Source organism: Leopardus geoffroyi, chromosome D2 (genome assembly GCF_018350155.1).
Source record: "Leopardus geoffroyi isolate Oge1 chromosome D2, O.geoffroyi_Oge1_pat1.0, whole genome shotgun sequence".
Classification (NCBI taxonomy): Eukaryota; Metazoa; Chordata; class Mammalia; order Carnivora; family Felidae; genus Leopardus; species Leopardus geoffroyi.
In genome coordinates, this window is record NC_059334.1 from 51,834,587 (window position 1) to 51,858,824 (window position 24,238).

At 42.9% G+C, this 24,238-nt stretch overlaps 1 protein-coding gene and 1 long non-coding RNA gene across 2 annotated transcripts; one reads left to right on the plus strand and one right to left on the minus strand.

Annotated features, from left to right (window-relative positions):
• Positions 1-7,158: 7,158 nt before the first annotated feature.
• Positions 7,159-16,940, minus strand: ANKRD1 (ankyrin repeat domain 1). Its single transcript, XM_045438179.1, has 9 exons — positions 16,730-16,940; positions 15,873-16,052; positions 14,845-14,982; positions 14,608-14,715; positions 12,792-12,890; positions 11,124-11,222; positions 10,817-10,915; positions 10,580-10,678; positions 7,159-8,021 (listed from the first exon to the last, which is right to left on the minus strand). Exons 1-9 carry the CDS (start codon positions 16,754-16,756, stop codon positions 7,911-7,913), a joined length of 960 nt encoding a protein of 319 aa, XP_045294135.1. The 5' UTR covers positions 16,757-16,940; the 3' UTR covers positions 7,159-7,910.
• A 643-nt stretch (positions 16,941-17,583) lies between these two features.
• On the plus strand, positions 17,584-19,823 carry LOC123576811. The gene is made up of 2 exons (XR_006701596.1): positions 17,584-18,651; positions 18,746-19,823. It is a non-coding gene; the product is annotated as an uncharacterized LOC123576811 (long non-coding RNA).
• The last annotated feature ends 4,415 nt before the right edge of the window (positions 19,824-24,238 follow it).

Consider the following 24,238-nt stretch of genomic DNA (forward strand, 5'->3'; position numbering starts at 1 on the left):
TCACAGCCTCTTCCTTTGCTGGTTCTTACCTCCATGATGTTCTTGAAATAGAATTCCCTCCTTTAAGTTGAAAGTCCCTAAAAACCTAATACTGATTTTCCTAATAGCAGTATTAAAAATATCTAACCATTGTACTCAACCAACCTTGGAAATAATTTTTTTTAAGTAGTGGAATCATTATATTAAGAAGAAGTTGCCTTTTTTTTTTTTTTACAAATATCTGCATGTATGTCATATTGATATGAAGAAAATAAGTGAGAAAAAGAACACTATTGTGAAAGAGGAAAGATAATTTTAAAAAAAGAAAGCTTTCAGGGTGCTTGGGTGGCTCAGTCAGTTAAGTATCAGACTGTTGATTTTGACTCAGGTCATGCATGATCTCTTGTTCATGAGTTTGAGCCCCGTGTCAGACTCTACACTGACAGTAGGGAGTGTGCTTGGGACTCTGTCTCCCTCTCTGCTCCTCCCCCCACTCACGTTTATTCTCATTCTCTCTCTCTGTCTCTCAAAATAAATAAATTTAAAAAAAAGAAAGCTTTTGGGGTGCCTGGGCGGCCCAGTCGGTTAAGCGTCCGAGTTCAGCTTAGGTCATGATCTCACGGTTCGTGAGTTCGAGCCCCTTGTCGGGCTGTGCTGACAGCTCAGAGCCTGGAGCCTGCTTCGGATTCTGTGTCTGCCTCTCTCTCTGCCCCTCCCCTACTCATGCTCTGTCTCTGTCTCTCAAAAATGAATAGATGTTAAAAAAAAAAAAAAAGTTAAAAAAAAAAAGCTTTCTGTCAGTCTCACTTATGAATATAGTTGCCAAAGTAAAATATTGGTAAAGAGAGACTGTTAAAACAGTATACCATGGCAGGTGAGATTTATTCTAGGAACGTGAGGATATTTCAGTTCTTTTTAATGTACTTTTTCATATTTATTAGTCAAATGAGGAAAATCAGAGTTGTCTTAACGGGTGCCAGAAAGACATTTGATAAAACTTAAAACCCACTCCTGGTTGTGATCATAACCATGGCAGAACACAAGTAAAAGAATATTTCACACACACACATATGTATGTGTGTCCATATATATTTATATATTGTTTATATTAAGCATGAAGGCTCTAAAGACAAAACATTTTTGTCTGACTTCCTCTTGAGCAATTTGATGGATTAGTCACCTCCACTCCCCTCCGTAAAACTGATGGCCGCTGCCGCTGAGCCCACGTGCCACAGTTGGCCACTTCCTCGAGTGCCAGTTTGCGCCTCCCTCCACCCCACTTGGATTCTCCGAAAGTTAGGTGTGTGTTTCTTCACAAGTCTGTTTATGCCACTGTGGGTAGCGTTGTAAAATAATATACGCTAACTAAACATTATGAAAACTATTGCACTATGAGGAACAAAAAAAAGAATTCCCAGGAAATCCAAGGTGATGCTTTCCCAGGAATTCTTTTTTTGTCTCTCCTAGCGCAACAGTTATCACAATTTTTAGTTAACATATATATATAACATACATAACAAAAGGTGAGCCACTGAAAAACCCTGTAGGGCGCCTGGGTGGTTCAGTCAGTTAAGCCTCTGACCTTGGCTCAGGTCATGATCTCACGGTTCCTCGGTTTGAGCCGGTTTGTGCCGACAGCTGAGAGCCTGGAGACAACTTTGGATTCTGTGCCTTCCTCTCTTCTGCGCCCTCCCCCTGCTCGTGCTTGCTCTCTCTCTCAAAAATAAACATCAAAAAGAAAACAAAAAAACAAACCACACCTGCTGTCAAAGTAGGTGTGAACAGGACAACTAGGATTTGGGGGGATCCAGTAAAAATTCCACACTTGGATTGCTTCCCTCAAGTCTTAAGTTCTCTTTCTTCTTTAAAGAGACAGGGACTCAAGAAGACAGCTGTAGATTTCCCATCGGAGGGTCCATACTCCCAAGAACAGGCGCTCATCTTTACAGACCAGCATGTGAGTGTGCATTTATGTATTTTAAACTCAAAATATTTAAGGGGTCGTATGTTCAACCTCTTTTGATGCCCCACCTTAGTCTACTTTTTCAGCCAACTAGTTACATGTGTCTATTTGCCCCAGTTGCACCAGTATATCATAACTGAGGGAAGTTACTGCAGATGTGACTGTCCTCTTCATAAAAGAAGCAACTGGGAAAAGATTAGAAATGCAGGTACTTCTTTGTTTCTGCAAGTTTGTTATGTATTTGCAGTTGTGCCCACTTTCTACTTACGCGTAGGTGCTCGTCCTGTTGCAAAATCGGAGGGCGTGCTGGCCGGTCCTGCGGGAAGAACAGCAGGCGAGTTTCCTCTTGAGGTTTATTCTTGTCAGAACAAGGTGACGCACTACTGCTTTATTGCAACAAAATGACAATACCATAAATAAATGTTCAACGCAGTGGTCAGTTAGGAACTAAGTGCACCAAAAGATAATAGTTTTAGTTAACAAGTTACTATAAAATGTCATTTTAAGATGACTCTCTTCACAAAGACACAGATCATGCCTTCATGTGAAGAAAACTCTTTACATGCAATGTTTTTAAAAGCTCACTTATTTTGAGAGAGAATCCCAAGCAGGCTCTGCGTGGTCAGCACAGAGTGCAACACAGGGCTCGAACTCAGGAACTTTTGAGATCGTGACTTGAGCTCAAATCAAGAGTCGGATGCTTAACTGACGGAGGGAGGCACTCTTTTTTTTGCATGAGGAGGCATTGTTCACCAAAGTCTCCCCCAGAGTATGAATTTAATAAAATCCAAAATAGTGTCTGCATATATTTGCTTCTGTATATGTTTGGGTTTTAAACTACATTTTGAAAGAATAAATATGAGAATAGCTAGGAAGTTTCTTAGAAAAGCACTGGGAGGGACTTGTGTGCCCCGATACTAAAGAGTACAGCAGGACCCTAGTGATTAAAACTGCATGACTGGTGCAAAAATTCATGTAGGTCAATGAAAGAGTCGGGAGTTCAGAATGACTCCAAACGTAAGAAGAAATGAGGGACTTTTCAATTCAGTGGCGTTGGCACAACTGGTTCCCTATGTGGCAATGGCAGCGCGGCATACCAAGTAAGTGCAAAGACGAGACGTTGCCTGTGTTAAAATCTGAACTTGCCAGTACTTAGTGCCTGGGGCCTTGCTTAAATCACATAAGCACTCTGTGCCTCACTTTCTTCATCTATTTTCATACCTGTGGTGCTACTGCAAGGGGTAAGTAGATTTATATTTGTAGAAGGCTCCAAGGAGGATCGGTCGACAGAATTACCTACTGTTTAAGTATTCAGCTATTGTTCTATCATTTAGGAAAGAAAAAGCCTAATCCCTATCTTCTCCCCAATATACACCACACTAAATTCAAGCGGATTAAAGAAATAAAAAAATAAAAAAAAACTTGTAAAATACTAGAGAAAAGGTAAGTACATTTTTTGTCTAAAACAACCTTGGGTTGGAAGAAACCTAAATGAGGTCATCAAAGCCAGAAATGTGAAGCTTGATTAATTTACCTATAAATATAATGTTCCGTTAGAAACGTGCAAACAACTAGGAAAGTGCATCTTATAGAGCAGAGAGGTCTAGCATCCTTAGTAAAAGGTTAAAAATGGTTTTTAAAAACATATGCAACATGATAAATGCTATTAGTGTCCGACAGGTCCCTTTGACCAGGCTGATGTACCCCTCCTCCGGCTGCTTCAGATTTGGGCACTAATGGTTGATCTTCACTCTTCCCCAGAGCATTGCCCTTGGGCTGATGGAAGTCACCTTACCCAGGGATGCCTGGGAGGTTTTACACCCCCCACCCCTTGCAGTTGGCCCGAGGCCAATGCCTGACGCAGGGCATTCCTAGCCGGCTTTCTGGCCTCTGTGGCATGATTTATGCTCCTGAGCTGGGATAAGGCTGAGGAGAGACTTCTCCTGAAAGCAGACCTTTGCCTGTTTCTTCTTCTGCTCTGTCCTGTTTCCCTTGTTGCCTTCCTAGAGCACGCTTAATAAATCACTTACGTAAGAATCCTCATTCCAAGTGCTGCTTCCAGGGAACCTGACTTAATAGAAAATGCAACAAAGATTGAACCAGAAAAACGCTCAATAAACATGAAGCTGCTGAACTTTCTAAGTAATCAAGGAAAATCCACCAAAAATAGATCTTTTGCTGATCAGGTTGAAAACTAAAAAATGTAGGGGCGCCTGGGTGGGTTAGTCAGTTGAGCATCCGACTTCGGCTCAGGTCATGATCTCACAGCTTGTGAGTTTGAGCCCCGCATCTGGCTCTGTGCTGACAGCTCGGAGCCTGGAGCCTGCTTCAGATTCTGTGTCTCCCCTCTGTCCTACCCCTGCTCACACTCTGTCTCTCTCTCTCAAAAATAAATAAACATTTAAAAAATGGAAAAAAAGAAAGATAAAAATGTATAAAATGAAACTTCATGATTTGGGGGAAATTTCTACAAATGTATTTCTTCAGAAATAGCTGCTTAGGTGTAAAGGGTGCCTGCGTCAGGACATTCATTGGACAATGTCTAAAATAATGGGAAATGCCCTCTCTGCCCCTCCCCCACTCACACTGTTTCTCTCTCTCTCTCAAATAAATAAACATTAAAATAAAATAATGGGAAAATGGAAACAACCTAAATGCCCAATATAGGCCTAGTTAAGTGATCCATCATAAATTGAAACATAAGGATACCATCTATATAGATGTGTAGACTAAATTGTTCAATTGAAACCAAAGTTACAAAACTAAATGTACAGTGCCTATGTGTAATGTGCACAGAAATAGCATGAAATAAGGATTATTGGGGGTGTTTGCTTTCTTCATTATTCATTTCTCTAATTGGCTTAATACTTGGTGAGTAGATATTACTTCCTCAAGGGGAGAGAGATTTTTTTCCCCTTGACGGGTAAAGGCAATCCCATAGATGTAAGACACCACTGGACTAAAAACAAAGTTCAGCAGGAACCCAGGTGGGGGTGGGGGACTCACAGTGTAAGTAAGGGTCAAGGACGGCTTTGTGGAAAGAAGACAGCTAACCCGAAGGGGAGGAATGAGGAGAAATGGTGGGGTAGGGTGGGGTGGGAAGGAGAGCCTCCCAGGGAGCTGGCACAGTATATGAAAACAAAACCAAGTGCCTGGGTTTTGTAAGAACTGAAAATTCCGGAGCTGAAATTCAGAGTTTAGCTAAGAAAGTGATGAGAAATAGATGAGAATAGGGAGTTAACAGCAGTCAGATTTCAAGGATTTTTGAAAACATTAAGGAGTTTTCATTTCATCCTAAGGGAAACGGGAAGCCACTGAAGAATTTTAAAGAGGATGACTTGACCAGATTTGCATTTTAGCAAAATCACTCTGGCCGAAACTTCAAGAACAGACTGGAGGGAAGAGAGCCAGAGGCCAGGAGCCGGGCAAGGGGCCATTTGAGTAATCCGGGGGACACTATGGCCGTCTGAACGTGTGGCTCCTGGGATGGGGGAAGTGGGCAGACTACAGAGCTGCTTAGGATTCTTGGTAAGAAGACTTGGAGGTGGGTTGGAAGAGAGGAGTGAAGAAAAGAGAATCAAGAACTAGCAGGGGTCTGTCGGTCAATGGGACATTCCCTTCACTGAGGAAAACACAAGACGAGACACAGATTGTGGGCAAGGAGCTGGGTAAGGTGGGAAGAGGAGGAGCTTACAAGTTGACCACCTGTGTGACAGAAACTTGAAAGTTTTGCCTAAAGCGTTTATCTTTTCCATTAACAGAAGGTGACTGAGCTGGCCTTGTTCCAGTGGGACTTACCCATGCTGTTTCTCATGCTCTCTACCTCTGTGCTACTGGAAATCTCTCTGTGTGGTGACACGAAAGTGTTTCAACCCTTACCCTCTTCTCCCCTCCCAGCTCTGGCGGGGAGGGGGACTTGAAGGCATCATAGAGAACTTGGTCACATGATAACTCACTAAGTTATGCTGTGGGAGACACCAGTACCAGCAAGAGAACTGTCACTCTCGTCGTAGGTGCTTTACTAGGAAGAAATGCGAGGATGCTGAGCCTTAAGGCAAGACTAGTTAGAGCCAGGACCCTAGCAGGAGGGCAGAGGGATGGCAAAAGGGGATTGACTGAGAGGGAGGGAGACAACGGAGGGACTGAAGCTCCTGATGCCCTTGGAGGTTAGGAGACTAGATACAAAAGACCCAAAAATATTTCAGACTGTCCTCACAACTTAGGTGCCCATGACCAGCTAACTGGGACACTTCTGGTTGTGGACGGTGCGAGTACACCTTCAGTGTTAGAGGCAAAGCTGAGGCCGTGTGTTAGTTATCCCATCTGGGATGAGTTTTGAGGGGAGGGGTACCAGTACCAGCGTTTCACGTTGGCCTTCATACATTTCCTAAAGGGCCAGACTTTTCCCATGACCTTGCCCTTGCCTGTGTCTCTCTGCTGTCTGGAACACTGGGCTTGAATGGTTCAGTTTATCCTTCAGACTCCCCTGAAAAGTCTGTAGACATCCCTGCCCTTTGCAGCTGAGGCTCTCACAGGACTCTGTTTTTTTACTTCGCTGTAGTTACCTCAGACCATTCCGATATATTTCTGGGATTATTTCTTTAATATTCATCTGTTCCAGGAAGGCAGGGCAAGGACCATCCGGTTTTCTCATCACAGGTCTTAGCACCTGGTCCAGCATCTGGCAACAAAATGGCTCCCCTTGAAGGTCAAATAGCATTGACCAGGTGTGTTTCCCCGTGGGCAGCCTCTGACACCAACAGTCGGTGTCCACAATAATCACTAAAACCCAGATTAGCCCTGATGGGAACTTCCTAACGAGCCCTTGTTTAGCTTGCAGTAATCACTCTGCCCACCAGGGGTCTCTTTCTCCCCATCACTGGGGCCAAAAGAACTCTGGAACACCCCTGTATCTTGACGATGGTTTTCACAGCCTTGTTGCTCTACGTGCTGTTGTGGTGTACCCCCACCTCTGCATCACCTGGGAGCTCATCAGAAATGCAGAGTCCCGGGCCCTGCCCGCACCGGGATGGATCAGAATCTGCATTCTAGCAAGGTGGTCTTGCTTAGACCACTGGCGGTCTGTGTACACATTAAATACTGAGAGGTCCTATTTCACAGGACATTTCTAATCTGAAAAACTCGGAAGAGAAAAAACCACTTCATCGAAATGGCCTTTTTCATCTGGTTCTTTCCCACCACACTCATAGAAGTACTTAGAGGTTCAGAATTTGCTTTTATTATGAATATAAAATAGACATACAACATAATATACATTTACACATTTACACTTCGCAGTCCCTTTCATCTTTTTCGAGCAGATTCAACTCTGCACGGCCCAGCGGTCCACTCCCGCCACTACACCCCGCCCCTTACACTCACAACATTCTCTTCACCTTGGTACCACATGTGACTTGGTAAGAAATACCAGACCCAGGCATAAAACAATTGGCTTTACCGTCCTTCTCACAGAATCCCTTTCATTCTACGGTTTCCTTTCCTGTCACGGCGTGCCTTCCGTTGCCTCGAACTTCAGCATTGAAAATTCAGGAGAAAAGAGGGCTGCAATAATCACCCCTGTCTTTTAAAAACACCTTGAAATAGCTTCCACGAGCGAGGCGCACATAAGTAGACACTGACCACATTGCTCGTTAACATGGTTCAAGATCTGCCGGAAGGATCTGAAGTGTTCTATACAAATGAAGCTTTGCTCACCAAATGGATGATTGTGAAGGATCTGAGTATCAGCGGTGTTGAAGTAAATAAATAAATACCCAGGAACAAATAAAAATAGAGTGTGCTTCACTAAGGGACATGTCTATACCTCTAGCCCCGTGCTCTCTCAAAACCTCATTAGGTGCAGCTTTACAACAGGTGGATAGAAGCTGGGTTTTATGACTAGTTGCTCTTCTTTGGGGCCGTGCCCTCAAAATGCCAGTGAACACCGATGAAAGAGGCGTGGTTTCCTTCAGAAGGAGGCCAGGCGACAGGTTTTGTAGGAGTTCTCCTTGAGGCTGTCAAATATTGCTTTGGTTCCATTCTGCCAGTGTAGCACCAGATCCATCGGGGTCTTCCCAGCCTAATCAAAATACATGAGGAAATTTGACTTCCAGATGGGAGGCATTTATAAATTCGCATCCTCTGTGTGTGTGTTTAATGAGGTAATGGATAGGTGTATGCTTTATTGAACTGTTTTATGCTTTCCACTATGAGTGATTTGTGGTTTATATTCAAATCAGCCCTTCACTGTTTCTCACAGTAATGCTTTTGGCATTTCAGATTAGCAATGTTTGTTGTTGTTGTTTGTTGTTGTTGTTGTTGTTTTTCCCTGTGGGACTATCCCAGGTTTGGGTAAAAATCCCTGGTCCCTAGGTAGCAAATGGCAAGAGCATGCAAAGTCATTTTGAAATTCACAAAATGGCTCTATGCATCTTCAGGATCCTGCAGAATGGGCACGGGGAAGTGGTGGTCAACAGCCAGTTCCGATCAATTTGGAAAATGATTCCCGATTGATAAAAACTGGTGGTGAGTGAGCTGCTTCGGCACCCTGGCTGGTGTCCTCAGGTACCCTTCAGAACGATTACTGCTCAGAGGGGTAGAGTTTTCACAACTGCTCAGAAGTTACATTGGGATCTCCCAGGAAATTTCATTTTTTCTTGGAGGTGACATCAACAGTGTGGAAGTAACTTTTGAGACCAAAATTCCTTGTCCCTTATGCATGTGTCTCAAGACATTTATAAAAAGGAAAACCATGTCACCTCTCAATTCTTGCCTTTAACTATGAGAAGTCTTAAATTTTTCCACCTCTATTCATTTGGAAGTCTCTCTAACTCAGAGACTGTAACTCAGACACTGGCAGCTTTGAGATGCAAATCAGTCTAGAGACCTGTTTTGTTTGGGCCCAACCAGAGTTGAGACTTTTTTTTAAAGCTGGACTTAATTGGCAACAGTTGGAAATTAGATTTCCCAACTGACTTTGTGAGCTCTCTGAAGAAATCAGAAGAATTGGTAGCATGATCCCTGTGGATCCACAGAGCAGCAATGGACTGGGTTAGGGACGAGCCCTTTAAAATTTTGTGCACAGACTCCTGCAGCCGCCATTTAAGTCATTTAGGTGCTCTGCTGCCATGTACTTATTTGAACTAGTGGCCCTGTAACCTTGATTTTGGAACTTTCCACCTCTGTAGCATCTTCCTTGAGAAACACTCTCAGGACACGTGATGGCGGAGTTTTGGACAACGATAGAATAATGTATTGTGTGTCGTTTCCAGTTCCCTTCAAGATGGTGTCCAAAGGCTCACAGGTCCATTGGGCAACATCCAGCCATTGGGCCAATGACATTAATCGTTTCTGGGCGCTTATGCTGTGGTCTGATAATTCAGAACCGTTGGTATATTTTGGGCTATTCTTCCATGAGTTCCTTCAACTCTTCTCTGTTAGAATTTATCTCCTAATTTTCTAGCTACTTACACAGTCTCCCCAAATATGTACGCTATTTCTTTCTGCTGGTAGTGTCTCACTGCCTAAACGAAATCATTTTTCCTGCAGTTTCAGAGATCTCATTAAATCTCTTTTTCTGGTAATTTATTTACATTATTAGATAAGACCAATCTCACTATCAAGGGAGCCTACTATTAAGGCTTTCCCATCCAAGCAGTCTCTATTTACTGCTTTTATCTTTTGTTCTTATCACCGAGACAGTTTTGTGGGTTTTTTTTTTTAATGATAAAATATTCCTCTCGGTCTCATAGTAACACAATAAGGGGAAGAAATTATTCACAGTATATGATGACTGGGGTTTTCTTTTCCTTCTTTGTGAAGTGATTCTCCACCAAATCTTTCAAATTATTTCTTTAGTAATTTATATCCATTCCTCTCAGTGGTATTTTTAAAGCTTATATTAGATGATGTTTGTCTGGAAATTGGGACCATGAGAAAAAGTTGGTTCTATTCCCTGGCTTGCAGATGAAGCTAAATTAACACGTACTTGTAGAAGGGACTTATACGAGCATTTTCAGGGCCTAAATATAGGAAATTATTTTGAGGGATATGCAGATAAACCAAAGTGGAGAATGGATAAAAATTATCTCAAAAATATAGGCAACAGCATGTCTAGCCTTGGAAGAAAGGGGTAGCATGGCATGCTGTTGTAAGGGGTGGGGGTGGGGGAGACTACTCAGAATTACTCCTATTAGATCTTGATTAATTTCAGTTCATTGGCTCTTGGCCACATTGACCAATGTGGAATTTTATCACTTCAGGAACGGCGTCTGTCTTTATACCTGACTACCCCAGGCCTGGCTCAGCCAGGGGTGGCCAAGGCAGATTGGGCTTGGGCTTGGGAGAGGGAACAATTTGATCTGTATTTTCAGGACCAAATTTTAAAAGAATTACCAGACACTATACCAGCGCCAAAACAGTCATGGCGGGCTACACCCATCTCTGACCAGGTGACCTTGCCAAGGTTAGCAATGCCGTCATGGCAACGTTAGCAACGTTGTTACAGGGCATTTAAACATCAAAAGGCTGCCCCCAACCCTGAAATCCTTCAGCTGTGGGACTATTTTCAAGTACATGAGAGATGTTTTTGTTAAGAAGAAAGCCCCCAAGCAGGAACGGCTTAGTTCAGGTACTTACACAATTCTTGATGTTGAGGTCAGCCCCGTACATAATTAGGAGTCTGATCATCTTGTAACGGTTCAGCCTCACGGCATCGTGCAGAGGGGTATCTCCTTCCTAGAGAAGCAGAGTCAACAGGCTAAAGGTGGACCTGAGGCCAGGAAGTGAGTCCCACAAGGGCACCTCGCTTGGGGAGGGATTCCAGATAAGTGAGGGACGAAGTTGCAGGAGGCGGAGCTTTGCCCAGATACTCACTCGGTCTTTGGCGTTGAGGTCCGCCTCACAGGCGATGAGATGCTCTGCACACTCGTAGTGACCGGTCCTTACCGCCACGTGCAGTGCTGTGCTGAGCAACTGGGAAATTGAAGAATGCAACTGATTCGCTGGGTGCGGGGACAGAGGCCATCCCAGACCCCAAAGCATGTGGGAGGGGAACAAGTGGCCACTCTGGTGTCCCACACAGCCTGAGCTTCCAGCTGACCCAAACGGTGAGGTGGCTTTGGGAAAGAAAGGGGAAGGGGAGGAAGGTGGTGGAGGGGAGGAGCAAGAAGAGGAGAAATACCTTATCCCGAGCACTGATTTTTGCTCCTTTGTTCAGCAGCAATTTTAAGACCTCCAGGTTTCCTCCACGGCTTGCCCAGTGGATGGCTGTGGATTCAAGCTATAGCAGAAGGTAAAGGGGTGTGACTTAATGTAAAGAAGAACTGGTCAGAGGAATTAGTGCTTGGTTCTGAGGCCCAGAAATACCCGATTTGCTAAGGCATCCATGGTGACACTGGATTGTCCCCCTCTGGGTTGTTAATTCCAAGTATTGTAGCAGAAGGCTCTGGCCAGATGCATTAGCTAAACTGGATGTGTGTGGACGTGAGTGTATGCAGTCCTATGTGTGTATCTGTGTGCGTGTATTTGCATCGTTAGAAAACTCAAATCTAACAAATCTTTTTCTTTCTTTCTTTTTTTTTTTTTTTTTTTTTTTTTTTGGTAAAAGCGTAAAAACTACAACTTATGGAGAATTTCCACTTGCCAGAAAGGTGCTACACACTTTCAATGGGTTGGTCCTCCCAGCAGGTGTGACTGCCCTCATGTTGCAGGTGAGAAAACCAAGTCTCCCAAATAGTCAAGTTTTTTGCCCGAGGAAATGCAGTTAGCAAGTATCAGAATAGATATTCAAACCCACATCTGCCCGGAACTTTCAGCCACTTTTGCCAAATAGACTCAGAAGTTCTAGACAAATGCATTTTAAAATTCTGGCATAATGCAAGTAGTCCCTTCCAAGATTTTAATCTGGAGCTGTCACCTCTTCCTGTGTCCCTGTTGTTTTTGTCTCATCTCTTGCTGGTTCTCTGCTGTCATCTGCACCAGCACAGCCTCTGTAACTCAGCTGCCACCGCCGGTGGTCACTGCACACTGCCCTTACTCTTAGGAGCTGCCCTCTTCCCCACTCTGGTATATTCCTGGCCTTCCAAATCACACACTCAAGAATTTGAGTGTCTTTTCATGCAAACTTTATTTATTTTTTATTGTTTTTCTGTGTGTTCGTCTTTTGGGTTCAATTTCGTTCAAGTTCTTTGGACTTTTTTTTTTTTTTAATATCCCTTTTCCACTTTGCTATAAAGTCAAATTGAGTTGCATTTAAATAAATAAAGCCTATTCCCAGCTCAATCTGCAGTTCATGAAATATGCTGTCTGCTGGTCTTTGTAGAAATCACAGTGGTTGAATTATTGAGGTCTGAATAGCAGCTACTTTCCATAGATGCAATTCATTCCGTAGGCAGTTTAGCCCCCAACCTCACTGATGGCATCTATCATATAAGGTGTGCAGCTAGAGAATTCTGACACATTGCTGGCAGCCACGGGGCCATGAGCAGACTGCCATGGATAATGGAAGGACAGGGACACTGAGAGGCAAGTGCTGACTGTATTACTTCTCAGTAATGCTACTGACTTGATACTGACCCAACTCTCTGATGAGGATATTGAATTCCGTGCAGAGGCTTTCACTTCCTTCTTTTCCCTGGAACACTCCTCTGCTTTTCAGTATGTATGGAAAATACTTTCCACATGACCTAGTCCCATCTCCCAACTTCCCTTTGTATGGAGAAATGAGCTTTCGCCCTGTTCTCTCAGATCAATTTTCAATCCAATCAACCCCGTTTTTCATTGCAGGTTTTCACGAGCTTCGTATAGTCTACTTATTTTGGCCCATTTCCAAACAAAGAAATATATTTACCATATCACGGAATTCGATCTGGGCTCCAGCTTCCATTAACTTCTCCACAATTGCCAAGTGTCCTTCTAAGCAGGCTCTGTGAAGGGCTGTCCGTTTATACTGTCAGAATAGAGATTTAAAAAGAGAGACAGCGATGCATATAAAAATGAGCATAAATCCTTCTAAGGGCTGTGGAGCTGGGGACTCCAGTGACCTAATTAATAGAAACTCGAGTGCTTCTTTTGGAATTAGAAATGTCAAATTTACTAAAATTGCAGAACTAGAACAATTATCCTACAAATGAGATTTGAGTTTCCTACAGGTACATTTCTAAGCACTCAGAGGTCTATGTGGAGGGATATGAATTTAAAGTTCAAAACTACCTACATGCTGACATTTCCCTTTCTTGAATTCTGTGCCTTCATTGTTTGTGTAGAATTTGCCATGCAGATCACATGGCTTTCTTCCATCTGGGACTGTTGCTAGGTTGAATATCAAAAAGCATTCAATTCTTTTTTAAGAGATTGGGGGAGGGTTAAGTCTCTGACTTCGGCTCAGGTCATGATCTTGTGGTTCGTGGGTTCAAGCCCCATGTCAGGCTCTGTGCTGACAGTTCAGAGCCTGGAGCCTGCTTCGGATTCTGTGTCTCCCTCTCTCTCTGTTCCTCCCCTACTCGCGCTCTGTCTCTCTCTCTCTCTCCCTCAAAAATAAATAAACATTGGGGCGCCTGGGTGGCGCAGTCGGTTAAGCGTCCGACTTCAGCCAGGTCAGGATCTCGCAGTCTGTGAGTTCGAGCCCCGCGTCGGGCTCTGGGCTGATGGCTCAGAGCCTGGAGCCTGTTTCCGATTCTGTGTTTCCCTCTCTCTCTGCCCCTCCCCCGTTCATGCTCTGTCTCTCTCTGTCTCAAAAATAAATAAACGTTGAAAAAAAAAAAATTAAAAAAAATAAATAAATAAATAAACATTAAAAAACAATTAAAAAAAAAGAGAATGGAGGAGTCATTTTTAGTTCACCTTCTGAAATGATTCTCCAGCCGGGAAAGGATGCAAAAAGGAGTAGAAGGCTTTGTATGAATGGATTAATAGCCTATTTGGCCTAGAACAATTGTTGGCATTATTCACTCCGGTGTGCTCTATTTACAGATAAGGAAACTGAGGTCTAGAAAAAGCAAATTAGCTGCCAAAAATCAAATAGCCAAGTAGTGAAAGAGCCACCACTTGAACTCCAGTCCACGGATTCCTTGTGTGTAAGGCTGATGTGTTTGGGTCCAATCAAGGATGATGCTAAGGTACCTGGGTGGCTCAGACAGTTAAGTGTCCAATTCTCGGTTTCAGCTCAGGTCATGATCTCATGGTTTGTGAGCTCGAGCCCCATATCAGGCTCTGAGCTGACAGTGCAGAGCCTGTTTGGGAATCTCTCTCTCTCCCCCTCTCTCTGCCCCTCCCCCACTTGCACACATGCTCTCTCTCTCTCTCTCTCTCAAAATAAATAAATATCAAAAAAGTTATTAAAAAAAAATGATGCTGTTATGTATTTCTCCAAAAGGGATGCATTGGCCCTGCCTTATTAAAAGACTATCCCAAAAATATAAAAAGTTATAGACAAACTGAAAAATCAGTCAGAAGTACCAAAAAAAAGATGCAATCCACAGCGCTAATCCAGCCTCTTTTTTCTGGACTGCCGCGCTATCCTAATATGCTACCGGCATATGTGGTAACAGCTGGGGAAACTGTTTCAGGTGGATTGGTTTTTGGCATCATGTTAGCAAGGCTGAAGTTAAGCATAAGAAACACAAAATTAATGAGCTGGATTTTGCAGCGCTTTGTGTAAGCCTTACCTCATCACAGACATCTGGATTGTTCTTGTCTGACAAGAATTTTTCTACTACTGGCAGCTTATTCTCCAGGGCAGCCTTCAGGAACCTAGGTACATCCACAGGTTCTGTCTAAAGCCAAAAAAATAACGTGAGAGTTACCGCGAGCTTTCCAGCATTCGCCCAAACCCTCCACAGATATTCCTTCCCCTGTAGCATAATGCCAGACGTGTAGTACCACAAAAAGCAGACAGTCCTTACAATGATTTCAGGTTCAGGTTCCTTCACGACCGAAACTTTAGTCTTCCTGTATTTTTTCCTTTTCTTCAGCTGAATGATTATTTCAAGGTCTTCTAAATTTTCAAGCTTTGATCTTTGTTCTAGTTTTTTCTTCTTGAGCTAAAAAAGAAATCCATATTTCGAAATATGGTGAGTTCTACTGACAGGCATTCTGGTTGTGTCTAAACAAAATTCTGCAAGGTCTGAGAGAAGTATGTGAACAGTTTGAGCAAAAAAAGAGAAGAAACAAAACAACTTTAAAACTAATCTTTGATTTTGACTTAGTGACTTCTTACTCAAGTATTTGGGGTCTAATCTTTCAGCTAATTGCCTTCACCTTCGTATCTCTTGTTTGTAGTTTTTGACTAATTGGAGATAGGATCTAGTCTATAAGTGACTATCTTGTAGCCCTTTCCATAAACAAACCCCAGATTTCTGTAGACTTTTTTATTTAACTCAAAAGAATCCAACAGTAAGCGTTAAGCCCTGAAATATCAATGCCAATCTCTTTCAGGTGGCTTACTAAGAAACCAACTGTCCTGAGACTACTGCTAACTAATGCATGCTTTTTCTGTGATTAGTAAGCGATGCAAATTCACCCAGCAACACAGAATTTGTCAACACAGATAGTAAACGCAGCCAAACAATGATTCATGGACCACAAGCCACATTACTGAGAAAAAGAGGTCTCTCTTGCTTCGGACTACCTAGACCGTGTATGACATCAGAAAGTCACTGGACATGTTTCTCTTTCCAAGTCTTTCAAGCAGAAGATGATCATAGAACAGTCTGTCATTGATTTGGAATCCAGAGGTCATAGTCTTGCTAAAGAATTAGTTCCTACAACCTGTCCTATAAAAGTTGCCTCTTTATGGATTTGAATTTGGCAGAGAAACATCTTTGGAACGGCTGCTTTTATTTGGTTCTCTCTTTTCTCCTTCCTGCCTGGCACCTCTTTCCTCTGTCCTGTCCCCAACTTCCCATTAGTGGAATCCAGGGAATCTCCTTACCTCTGCCTCTCGCTCTTTCTCAATCTTCCACTGCTGTTCCCCCAGGCTCAGGGAGTGGGCCGGAAGTGTTTTCAGGTCCTCTTGTTTCTCTACAGTAACAGCAGCTTCATACTCCCCATCTCTGAAATCCTCGGGAAGGAACTCCCCAGTCTCTCCGCTGTTGTTCTTCTTCCCCGTAACCTATGAGGGAAGAAAACTGTCGTGTCAGAAAGAGGAAGACCGGTCCTGGAGTCATTCTTCAAAGAGGATGCTGCAGGAGGGCTCTGGTCCTCCCTGGCTGGTGACAGCCTCCTCTGTGAGATGTGCTTTCGGATCCCGGGCTGGGACACACTGCGGCAGGATTCTAGGATTACCTTCAGGTGATCGTCCTCTTCTCTAGCTAAATCAAGGCTTAGATTAGGTTGATATGTTTAAACCCACTTTGAACCCACTCAATCCCATTTCTCCTAGGCAAACTGCCACCCCTCCATGATTATTTAAAATTCTTCCGTGATTATTTAAAATTCCTCCATTCATAATTTCTTCCAATTCTTCCATGACATTTGGCCTTGAGTTGTGAAGTTTCCAGACATATCCTCACAATAAAACTTCTTCCGTGAGGCGTCCTCATACCTGCCTGTGAATCTGCGCTTTGGTAAGAAAACCAAAGGAGAAGATAATAAATAGGAAATAGAGAACCCATTACTGCCAGCTCCATTTTTCCAGTTTCACTTATTTCATCACAGAAGCCAACCATTTTCCATAGATGACATCAGAGTCCCTGTGCATCATGCCTGAATAAAAGGACATTTCTATTTCCAAACACAAATCAAGACCGAACTGATTTTCATTGCGAAATGATAACGTGTCCTACGTACCAGCTCCTCTACCTTCATCACCATCATGTCTGCCTGAGGTTCGGTCTGTCTGTGTGTCTATTCCCCCGTGGAATGAGTCCCTTGAGTCGGCCCTGCTGAGCCCCTCCACCCCGGTCAGCTTATATAGCGAGGGCTGGGTGAGATAATCTTCCAACCTGGGAACCCAAGTAACACCCCGGCCCCCACCCGTGGCCAACTCAGAGGCAGGTGAATTTTCATTCCAGACTCAGTGTCTGGGAAGCCGAAGAGGGAGGGGATGACAAGTAACCCCACTTAATATGTGAATCAGGAAGAAATGTGAGAGGGCCATTCCTTTGGCGGTGACCACACCGCTGAGCAATGCAAGCCATCTATTTATCGAGAAGCCAGGGGACAGCTGTCTGTTGCTATTGCACCACAGCACTGCTCCTGTTCCTTCTTTGTCAGCTTTCATATGACTAACCCTATCAAGAAAATGTAAATGCCCTGCATATCACACTGCCAATAATATCTTGCTGATAACCAGACTTATCAACACTTCACTTGGGGGAAGTGTTGCTTCAGGACATCCTATTCGTGGGTAAACAGTCTGAGAGGAAAGGATCCGGGGTTCTAATGGCCCTTGTCTATATCTGTTTGGAATTCTCTGGAGTGATGTCTGGGGCTAAAAAGGCCCCATGACATGCCATCTTACCATCATTGTAAGAAATTGAAAGCATTCAGTGATGCACTTTTATTTCATGGTGTCACTGGCCATAATTAGCACATTACGTGCTCGCTGTCATCTAAAACTGCATACTTACCGGAGCCTTTTTGATTCAGATGGTCCCAAGAAAGATTATAGGAGATCAGTATTAGCAATGGCATGGTGTCGATTAGGTCATAGAGCCAAAGTTCTCAGATGCTATCGGTAAAACACTCGTCTGTGGGAGCTTGTCAAAAATGCAGATCCCCTGGCCCCACTCCAGGCATTCTGAATTGATTTATGATGGGCCCTAGGAATCTGCATTTTTCAAAGCACCCATATAACTCTGATGCATCAGGCTTTGAGACACATCGCTAGAGGGGCAGAGAGCTTTGCTCTAGGGAGGGATGAAGAGGACCTCTGTTTCTGGTTTCTCATCTGAGGTGTTAAATCATGTAAAAATATTTAGGTCCTTTTACGGTTCAAGAAGAGATTGGGATTGTACCTTCAAAGCCATTCAGAACCTTAGTGTTTTCAGTAAGAGAAAAAAGAGGAAGAATGAGAGAAAAAGTAGTATTAATGGAGGGGAGTATTAGGATCTATGTTGACCTTTCTGGGTCTGTCACCCCTCAGACTTACCCACCCCACAAAACATGGCTGCCAGTCTCTTCTCCCCTTGAACTGATCAGCCCATGGACATTTTCTGGAACTGTCAGAATGAGACATTGATCCCCAAAGGAAAAGCAATGGTAAAGAACCCTCCTAATAACTCCCGTATCTGTTCTGGTCCCCTAATGTTCTTTCCTAAAAGAGGTTTTACTTAAAGGAAATCTCCTGGTGTTTTCTTTGAGGTGGACACAGCTATTCCTGTCTTCATTGATTTCTTCATCTAAGTGAGAAGCGGCCATTTTAGTTTTTCCTACCATTTCTCATGGCTTTTTGTTCCAGGCTTGACCCAAACTGAGGACAGTATTAGGAGACGTCTTTGGGGAAGGGCCAGGGGTTGTTTAAGGGTCTAGAATATGGAATCTCACAGCTATTTGTGCCCTCAAAGTTTGAGCAAGACCAGGGCTTTCATTTTACAGAGGGTGGTGAGGCATAGAAATGTTGAGTAACTTGCTGCAGATACACAGCTGGTTGGTGGATACTGGGTTGAAGAGTTTTGATTGCATCAAATAGGAACAGAGAATCGCTGAGCACAGAGCAGATTTTCAAGGAAAGTTCATACCTAGACCCACTCAGGGCCCAACCAAAACTGGTAGGTAATAGGCTTTTCAGTGTTCAGATCACTTTAAAAAAATGCAAGAGGGGGGGGGGGGAGGATGGCTCATCAAGCTCTGCTCTTCCTCCAGTCACTGAGTTTTCCCCTCAAGCCTGGCTGATTCTGTCTGGGAAGCTCCAGGAAGTCTTGAAAAGAACTTCACAGAGGCCGACAGTTGAGGACGGTTGACCGAACGCGCTGAACCTAGAGAAAGGAGCGAGCTGGGAAGATCCTCCCTTATTGTCAGGTCAGCAAAATCCCTGTCGGACCTCTCCACTCCCCTTTCCCCCATGTTGATCCAGTCAGCATTATAAACCAAGATGAGATTGTCTCTTCAAAAAGTGATGCTAGGGGCGTGTGGGTGGCTCAGTCAATTAAACCTCCAACTCTTGATTTCAGCTCAAGTCATGATCTCACAGTTCATAGGTTGAGCCCTGCATCAGATGATTCTCTTTCTCTCAAAATAAGTAAACACTAAAAAAAAAAAAAAAAAAGAAGAAGCAATTCTAGATACATTTAGCTCCCTAATAACACATAAGACAAAATTGCATTTTCAAATCATTCCTTTTCATCAAAATTGAGAACTTCTCAATTAGAGGCAAGTTTTTAAAGAAGCTCCTTCCTGTAAAAGTTCACCTAGTGGGGTAAGTTCTGAAAAGTGTATATTTGGCTGGATCGTACTCTCAAACGAGGCATAACCTTTCCTATCCAAGATGAATTAAGACAAAAAACCTTCAAGTTAGTTCTACGATTATTTCACAACCCAGTGTCAACCATCTATGGACAGAATGAACAGGGGAATGGTTCCTGAGCTTTGCCGGAATTACCCCCATGAACCTTTTCCCCAGTTTCTGCAGAGTTTATGATTTTTGAGCGGGGCCAGAATTATAACCCTCTTTACAGCTGGAGAAAGTGAGGCAGGGGAGCAGAGCATATACAGCATTTACTGTCACCCAGGGTTCCAAAAACTTGCCTAGATACCACCCTGGCTGTGGTGCCAGAGCTCAGCTGCAAGGCCAATTTCATGTCTCCAAATTTTTGGACACCGTACCTCTATGTACTTCATCATACGTCTACTAAGATTTTTCTCTTATTATATTTTCTCCACTATGTAAGTAATATATGCATGTTATTGTTAAAAATTAAAAATGACACAGAGTGTTGCTTAATTGCAGTCTCACTGAGTGTTGATTTGATACTTGATTTTTTTTTCACTCGATAACATGTCTTAGGGATTGTCTTCTACCAGCATAAACAAACCTATTTCATTATTTTAATCAACCGCATGGATTTCCTTGTGTGGACAGACCGTTGCTCATTTAGCCAACTCTCCCATCTATGGATATTTAGGCTGTTTTTCAAAACAGTCACTTTTATTTGCTACAATCAAAGGCATTTCATGGCACATAAAATTTTATTGTTATTAACACTCCTTGTCCTTAGAACCCCCACTTCGATACTAAAAGGAAGCACTCCAAGGACTGTGGCCAGATTCTGGCTCAGAAGACACCTTGTTCCACTGTCGCACTTATAATTGCTCATTTTGCTGTCCCTCTTAATAGCCTTCCCAGAGCCAGCTGCTACTCACCTCCCCTGGCTCAGAGAAGTGGCTGACTTTGCCTAACTAGGAATCCAAGTATCCTTACAGCCAAGCCATGGCTCAGTTACACACTTGAAAATGCCAAAGGGAGGTCATAAAAGTGAAGCAAACAAGGTTCAAGGTTGTTTCCCCTCCACCACCAACGGGGAATGCAATCACCTGTATTTGGAAAGCTGAACAGCCTGGGGACATTTTGAGCAGGCTTGTGGTATCTGTCTTCACCTCCTCTCAAAGGACAAAGTCAAGACTAAAGTCCTCTTCTACCCAGGGCTCTGGATACAAAGTGCATGCACCCTGCTGTAAGCAACAGGGCACAAGCTTCCTTTTTGTGGGTATCGGTGGCCCCTGGTGAGACAGGTAGGTGAGGGCTGTAGTTCTCACTGCCACACCTTAGAGCAGGTGCTTTGTTCTAGTAAATTACATGCCGCAACCCAAATTCTGCTACACACATGAATCCATGTCAACCAATAGGCTCACACAGCCACACGGACTGTTCTGCACGCTCAATGAAGCCAGCCCCATCTTAGGCCCTCATACAACAAACAGCATACAAGGTTCAGCTGAGGCAAATGAAACCGCATCCTAGCAGCACGTTTTGGCCGATTTTCTGGTGCAATCAGATGACAGAACGTTTCAGGTATGGCCCAATACACGATCTGACAGAGTCCTTGTACTCACTGTGGGGCTAGGTCTCCAAAGGCCATAACAGAACGTCTGACACAGAGCAGCGCCATATTTAGCTGACACCTAGCAGGGTTGCTACATGCTCTTCTAGCCAAACCGCATGTCTTGAATCCTCCTTTCGATGACAAATAATCTGTACCATTTCTAACGCTAATTAACAAAGAATTCTTCAGTACTAATGAGAGGTAAAGATAAAGTGCTTGGGGTAGCCTCTTCTGGAACATGCACAGCTGATTGGCATCTTATAAATCCTAACCACAACAAGTGTAATGTGCCAGCTAGGGCACCTCGGGTATAAATTAGTATTCCCCAGTGGTTCTCAGGGCTGGGTGCATCTTAAAATTGGCTAGGAAGCTTTTAAAAGATGCTAATACCCCAGCCTCACCCCAGGTACATGAAATCTGACTCTTTGCCCTAAGATCCAGGTATGGGCATTAAAAAAAATTCTCTAGTTGATTCTAATTTCCAGCCAGCATTGAGAATACCAGCATAAGATACAGATTCCAGTGAATGTGTATGTAAATATACATACATAAATTCTTTTTTTAAAATAATTTAGTTAGTTAGCATATAGTTCAACAATGATTTTCCTTAATGCCCCTTACCACTTAGCCCATCCCCCCCCCCACACACACAACCCCTCCAGCAACCCTCTGTTTGTTCTTTTATGTTTTGTCCCCCTCCCTGTTTTTATATTATTTTTGCTTCCCTTCCCTTATGTTCATCTGCTTTGTATCTTAAAGTCCTCATATGAGTGAAGTCTTATGATGTTTGCCTTTCTCTGACTGATTTCACTTAGCATAATACCCTCTAGTTCTATCCACGTTGTTGCAAATGGCAAGATTTCATTCTTTTTGATTGCCGAGTAATACTCCTTTGTGTGTGTGTGTGTGTGTGTGTGTGTGTGTGTGTGTGTGTGTGTGTGTATATATATATATATATATATATATATATATCACATTTTCTTTACCCATTCATCCATCGATGGACATTTGGGCTCTTTCCATACTTTGGCTATTGTCACTAGTGCTGCTATAAACATTGGGCAGAGGGGTGTATGTGCCTCTTTGAGACAGCACACCTGTATCCCTTGGATAAATACCTAGTAGTGCCATGCTGGGTTGTAGGATAGTTCTATTTTTAATTTTTTGAGGAACCTCCATACTGTTTTCCAGGGTGGCTGCACCAGTTTGCATTCCCACTAGCAGTGCCAAAGAGATCCTCTTTCTCCACATCCTCGCCAACATCTATTGTTGCCTGAGTTGTTAATGTTAGCCATTCTGACTGGTGTGAGGTGGTATCTCATTGTGGTTTTGATTTGTATTTCCCTGATGATGAGTGATGTGTAGGTTGGCCATCTGGATGTCTTCTTTGGAGAAGTGTCTATTCATGTCTTTTGCCCATTTCTTCACTGGATTATTTGTTTTTTGGGTGTTGAGTTTGATAAGTTCTTTATAGATTTTGGATACTAACCCTTTATCTGATATGTCGTTTGCAAATATCTTCTCCCATTCCGTCGGTTGCCTTTTAGTTTTGCTGATTGTTCCTTCGCTGTGCAGAAGCTTTTTATTTTGATGAGGTCCCAATAGTTCATTTTTGATTTTGTTTCCCTTGCCTCCGGAGACATGTTGAGTAAGAAGTTGCTGCGGGCAAGATCAAAGAGGTTTTTGCCTGCTTTCTCCTCGAGGATTTTGATGGCTTCCTGTCTTACATTTAGGTCTTTCATCCATTTTGAGTTTCTTTTTGTGTCTGGTGTAAGAAAGGGCCAGGTTCATTATTCTGCATGTCACTGTTGAGTTTTCCCAGCACCACTTGCTGAAGAGACTTCCTTTATTCCATTGGATATTCTTTCCTGCTTTGTCAGACATTAGTTGGCCTTACGTTTGTGGGTCCATTTCTGGGTTCTCTATTCTTTTCCATTGATCTGAGTGTCTGTTTTTGTGCCAGTACCATACTGTCTTGATGATTACAGCTTTGTAATACAGCTTGAAGTCCGAGATTGTGATGCCTCCAGCTTTGGTTTTCTTTCTCAAGAGTGCTTTGGCTATTCGGGGTCTTTTCTGGTTCCATACAAATTTTAGGACTGTTTGCTCTAGCTCTGTGAAGAATGCTGCTGGTGTTATTTTGATAGGGATTGCATTGAATATGTAGATTGCTTTGGGTAGCATTGACATTTTAACAATATTTGTTCTTCCCATCCAGGAGCATGGAATATTTTTTTGTGTCTTCTTCAATTTCTTTCATAAGCTTTCTATAGTTTTCAGTGAATAGATTTTTCACTTCTTTGGTTAGGTTTATTCCCAGGTATTTTATGGTTTTTAGTGCAATTGCAAATGGGATTGATTCCTTGATTTCTCTTTCTGTTGCTTCATTATTGGTGTATAGAAATACAACCGACTTCCGTACATTGATTTTATATCCTGCAAATTTGCTGAATTCATGGGTCAGTTCTAGCAGTTTTTTGGTGGAGTCTTTGGGTGTTCCATATCGAGTATCATGTCATCTGGAAAAGAGTGAAAGTTTGACCTCCTCCTGGCTGATGTGGATGCCTTTTATTTCTTTGTGTTGTCTGATTGCTGAGGCTAAGACTTCCAATGCTATGTTGAATAACAGTGGTGAGAGTGGACATCCCTATCTTGTTCCTGACCTCAGGGGGAAAGCTCTCAGTTTTTCCCCATTGAGGATGATATTAGCGTTGGGTCTTTTATATATGGCTTTTATGATGTCAAGGTATAATCCTTCTATCCCTACACTCTTGAGGGTTTTTATCAAGAATGAATGCTGTATTTCGTCAAATGCTTTCTCTGCATCTATTGAGGGGATCATGTGGTTCTTGTCCTTTCTTTTATTGATGTGATGTATCACATTGATTGTTTTGTAGATATCGAACCAGCCCTCCATTCCAGGTATAAATCCCACTTGGTTGTGGTGAATAATTTTTTAAATGTATTGTTGGATCCAGTTGGCTAGTATCTTGTTGAGGGTTTTTACATCTATGTTCATCTATGTTTGGAATCAAGGTAATTCTGGCTTCATAGAAAGAGTTTGGAAGTTTTCTTTCCATTCCTATTTTTGGAACAGCTTCAAGAATGTAGGTGTTAACCCTTCTTTAAATGTTTGGTAGAATTCCCCCTGGAAAGCCATCGGCCCTGGACTCTTGTTTTTTGGGAGATTTTTGATTACTAATTCGATTTCTTTCCTGGTTATGGGTCTGTTCAAATTTTCTATTCTTCCTGTTTCAGTTGTGGTAGTTAATATGTTTCTAGGCATTGTCTATTTCTTCCAGATTGCCCATTTTAT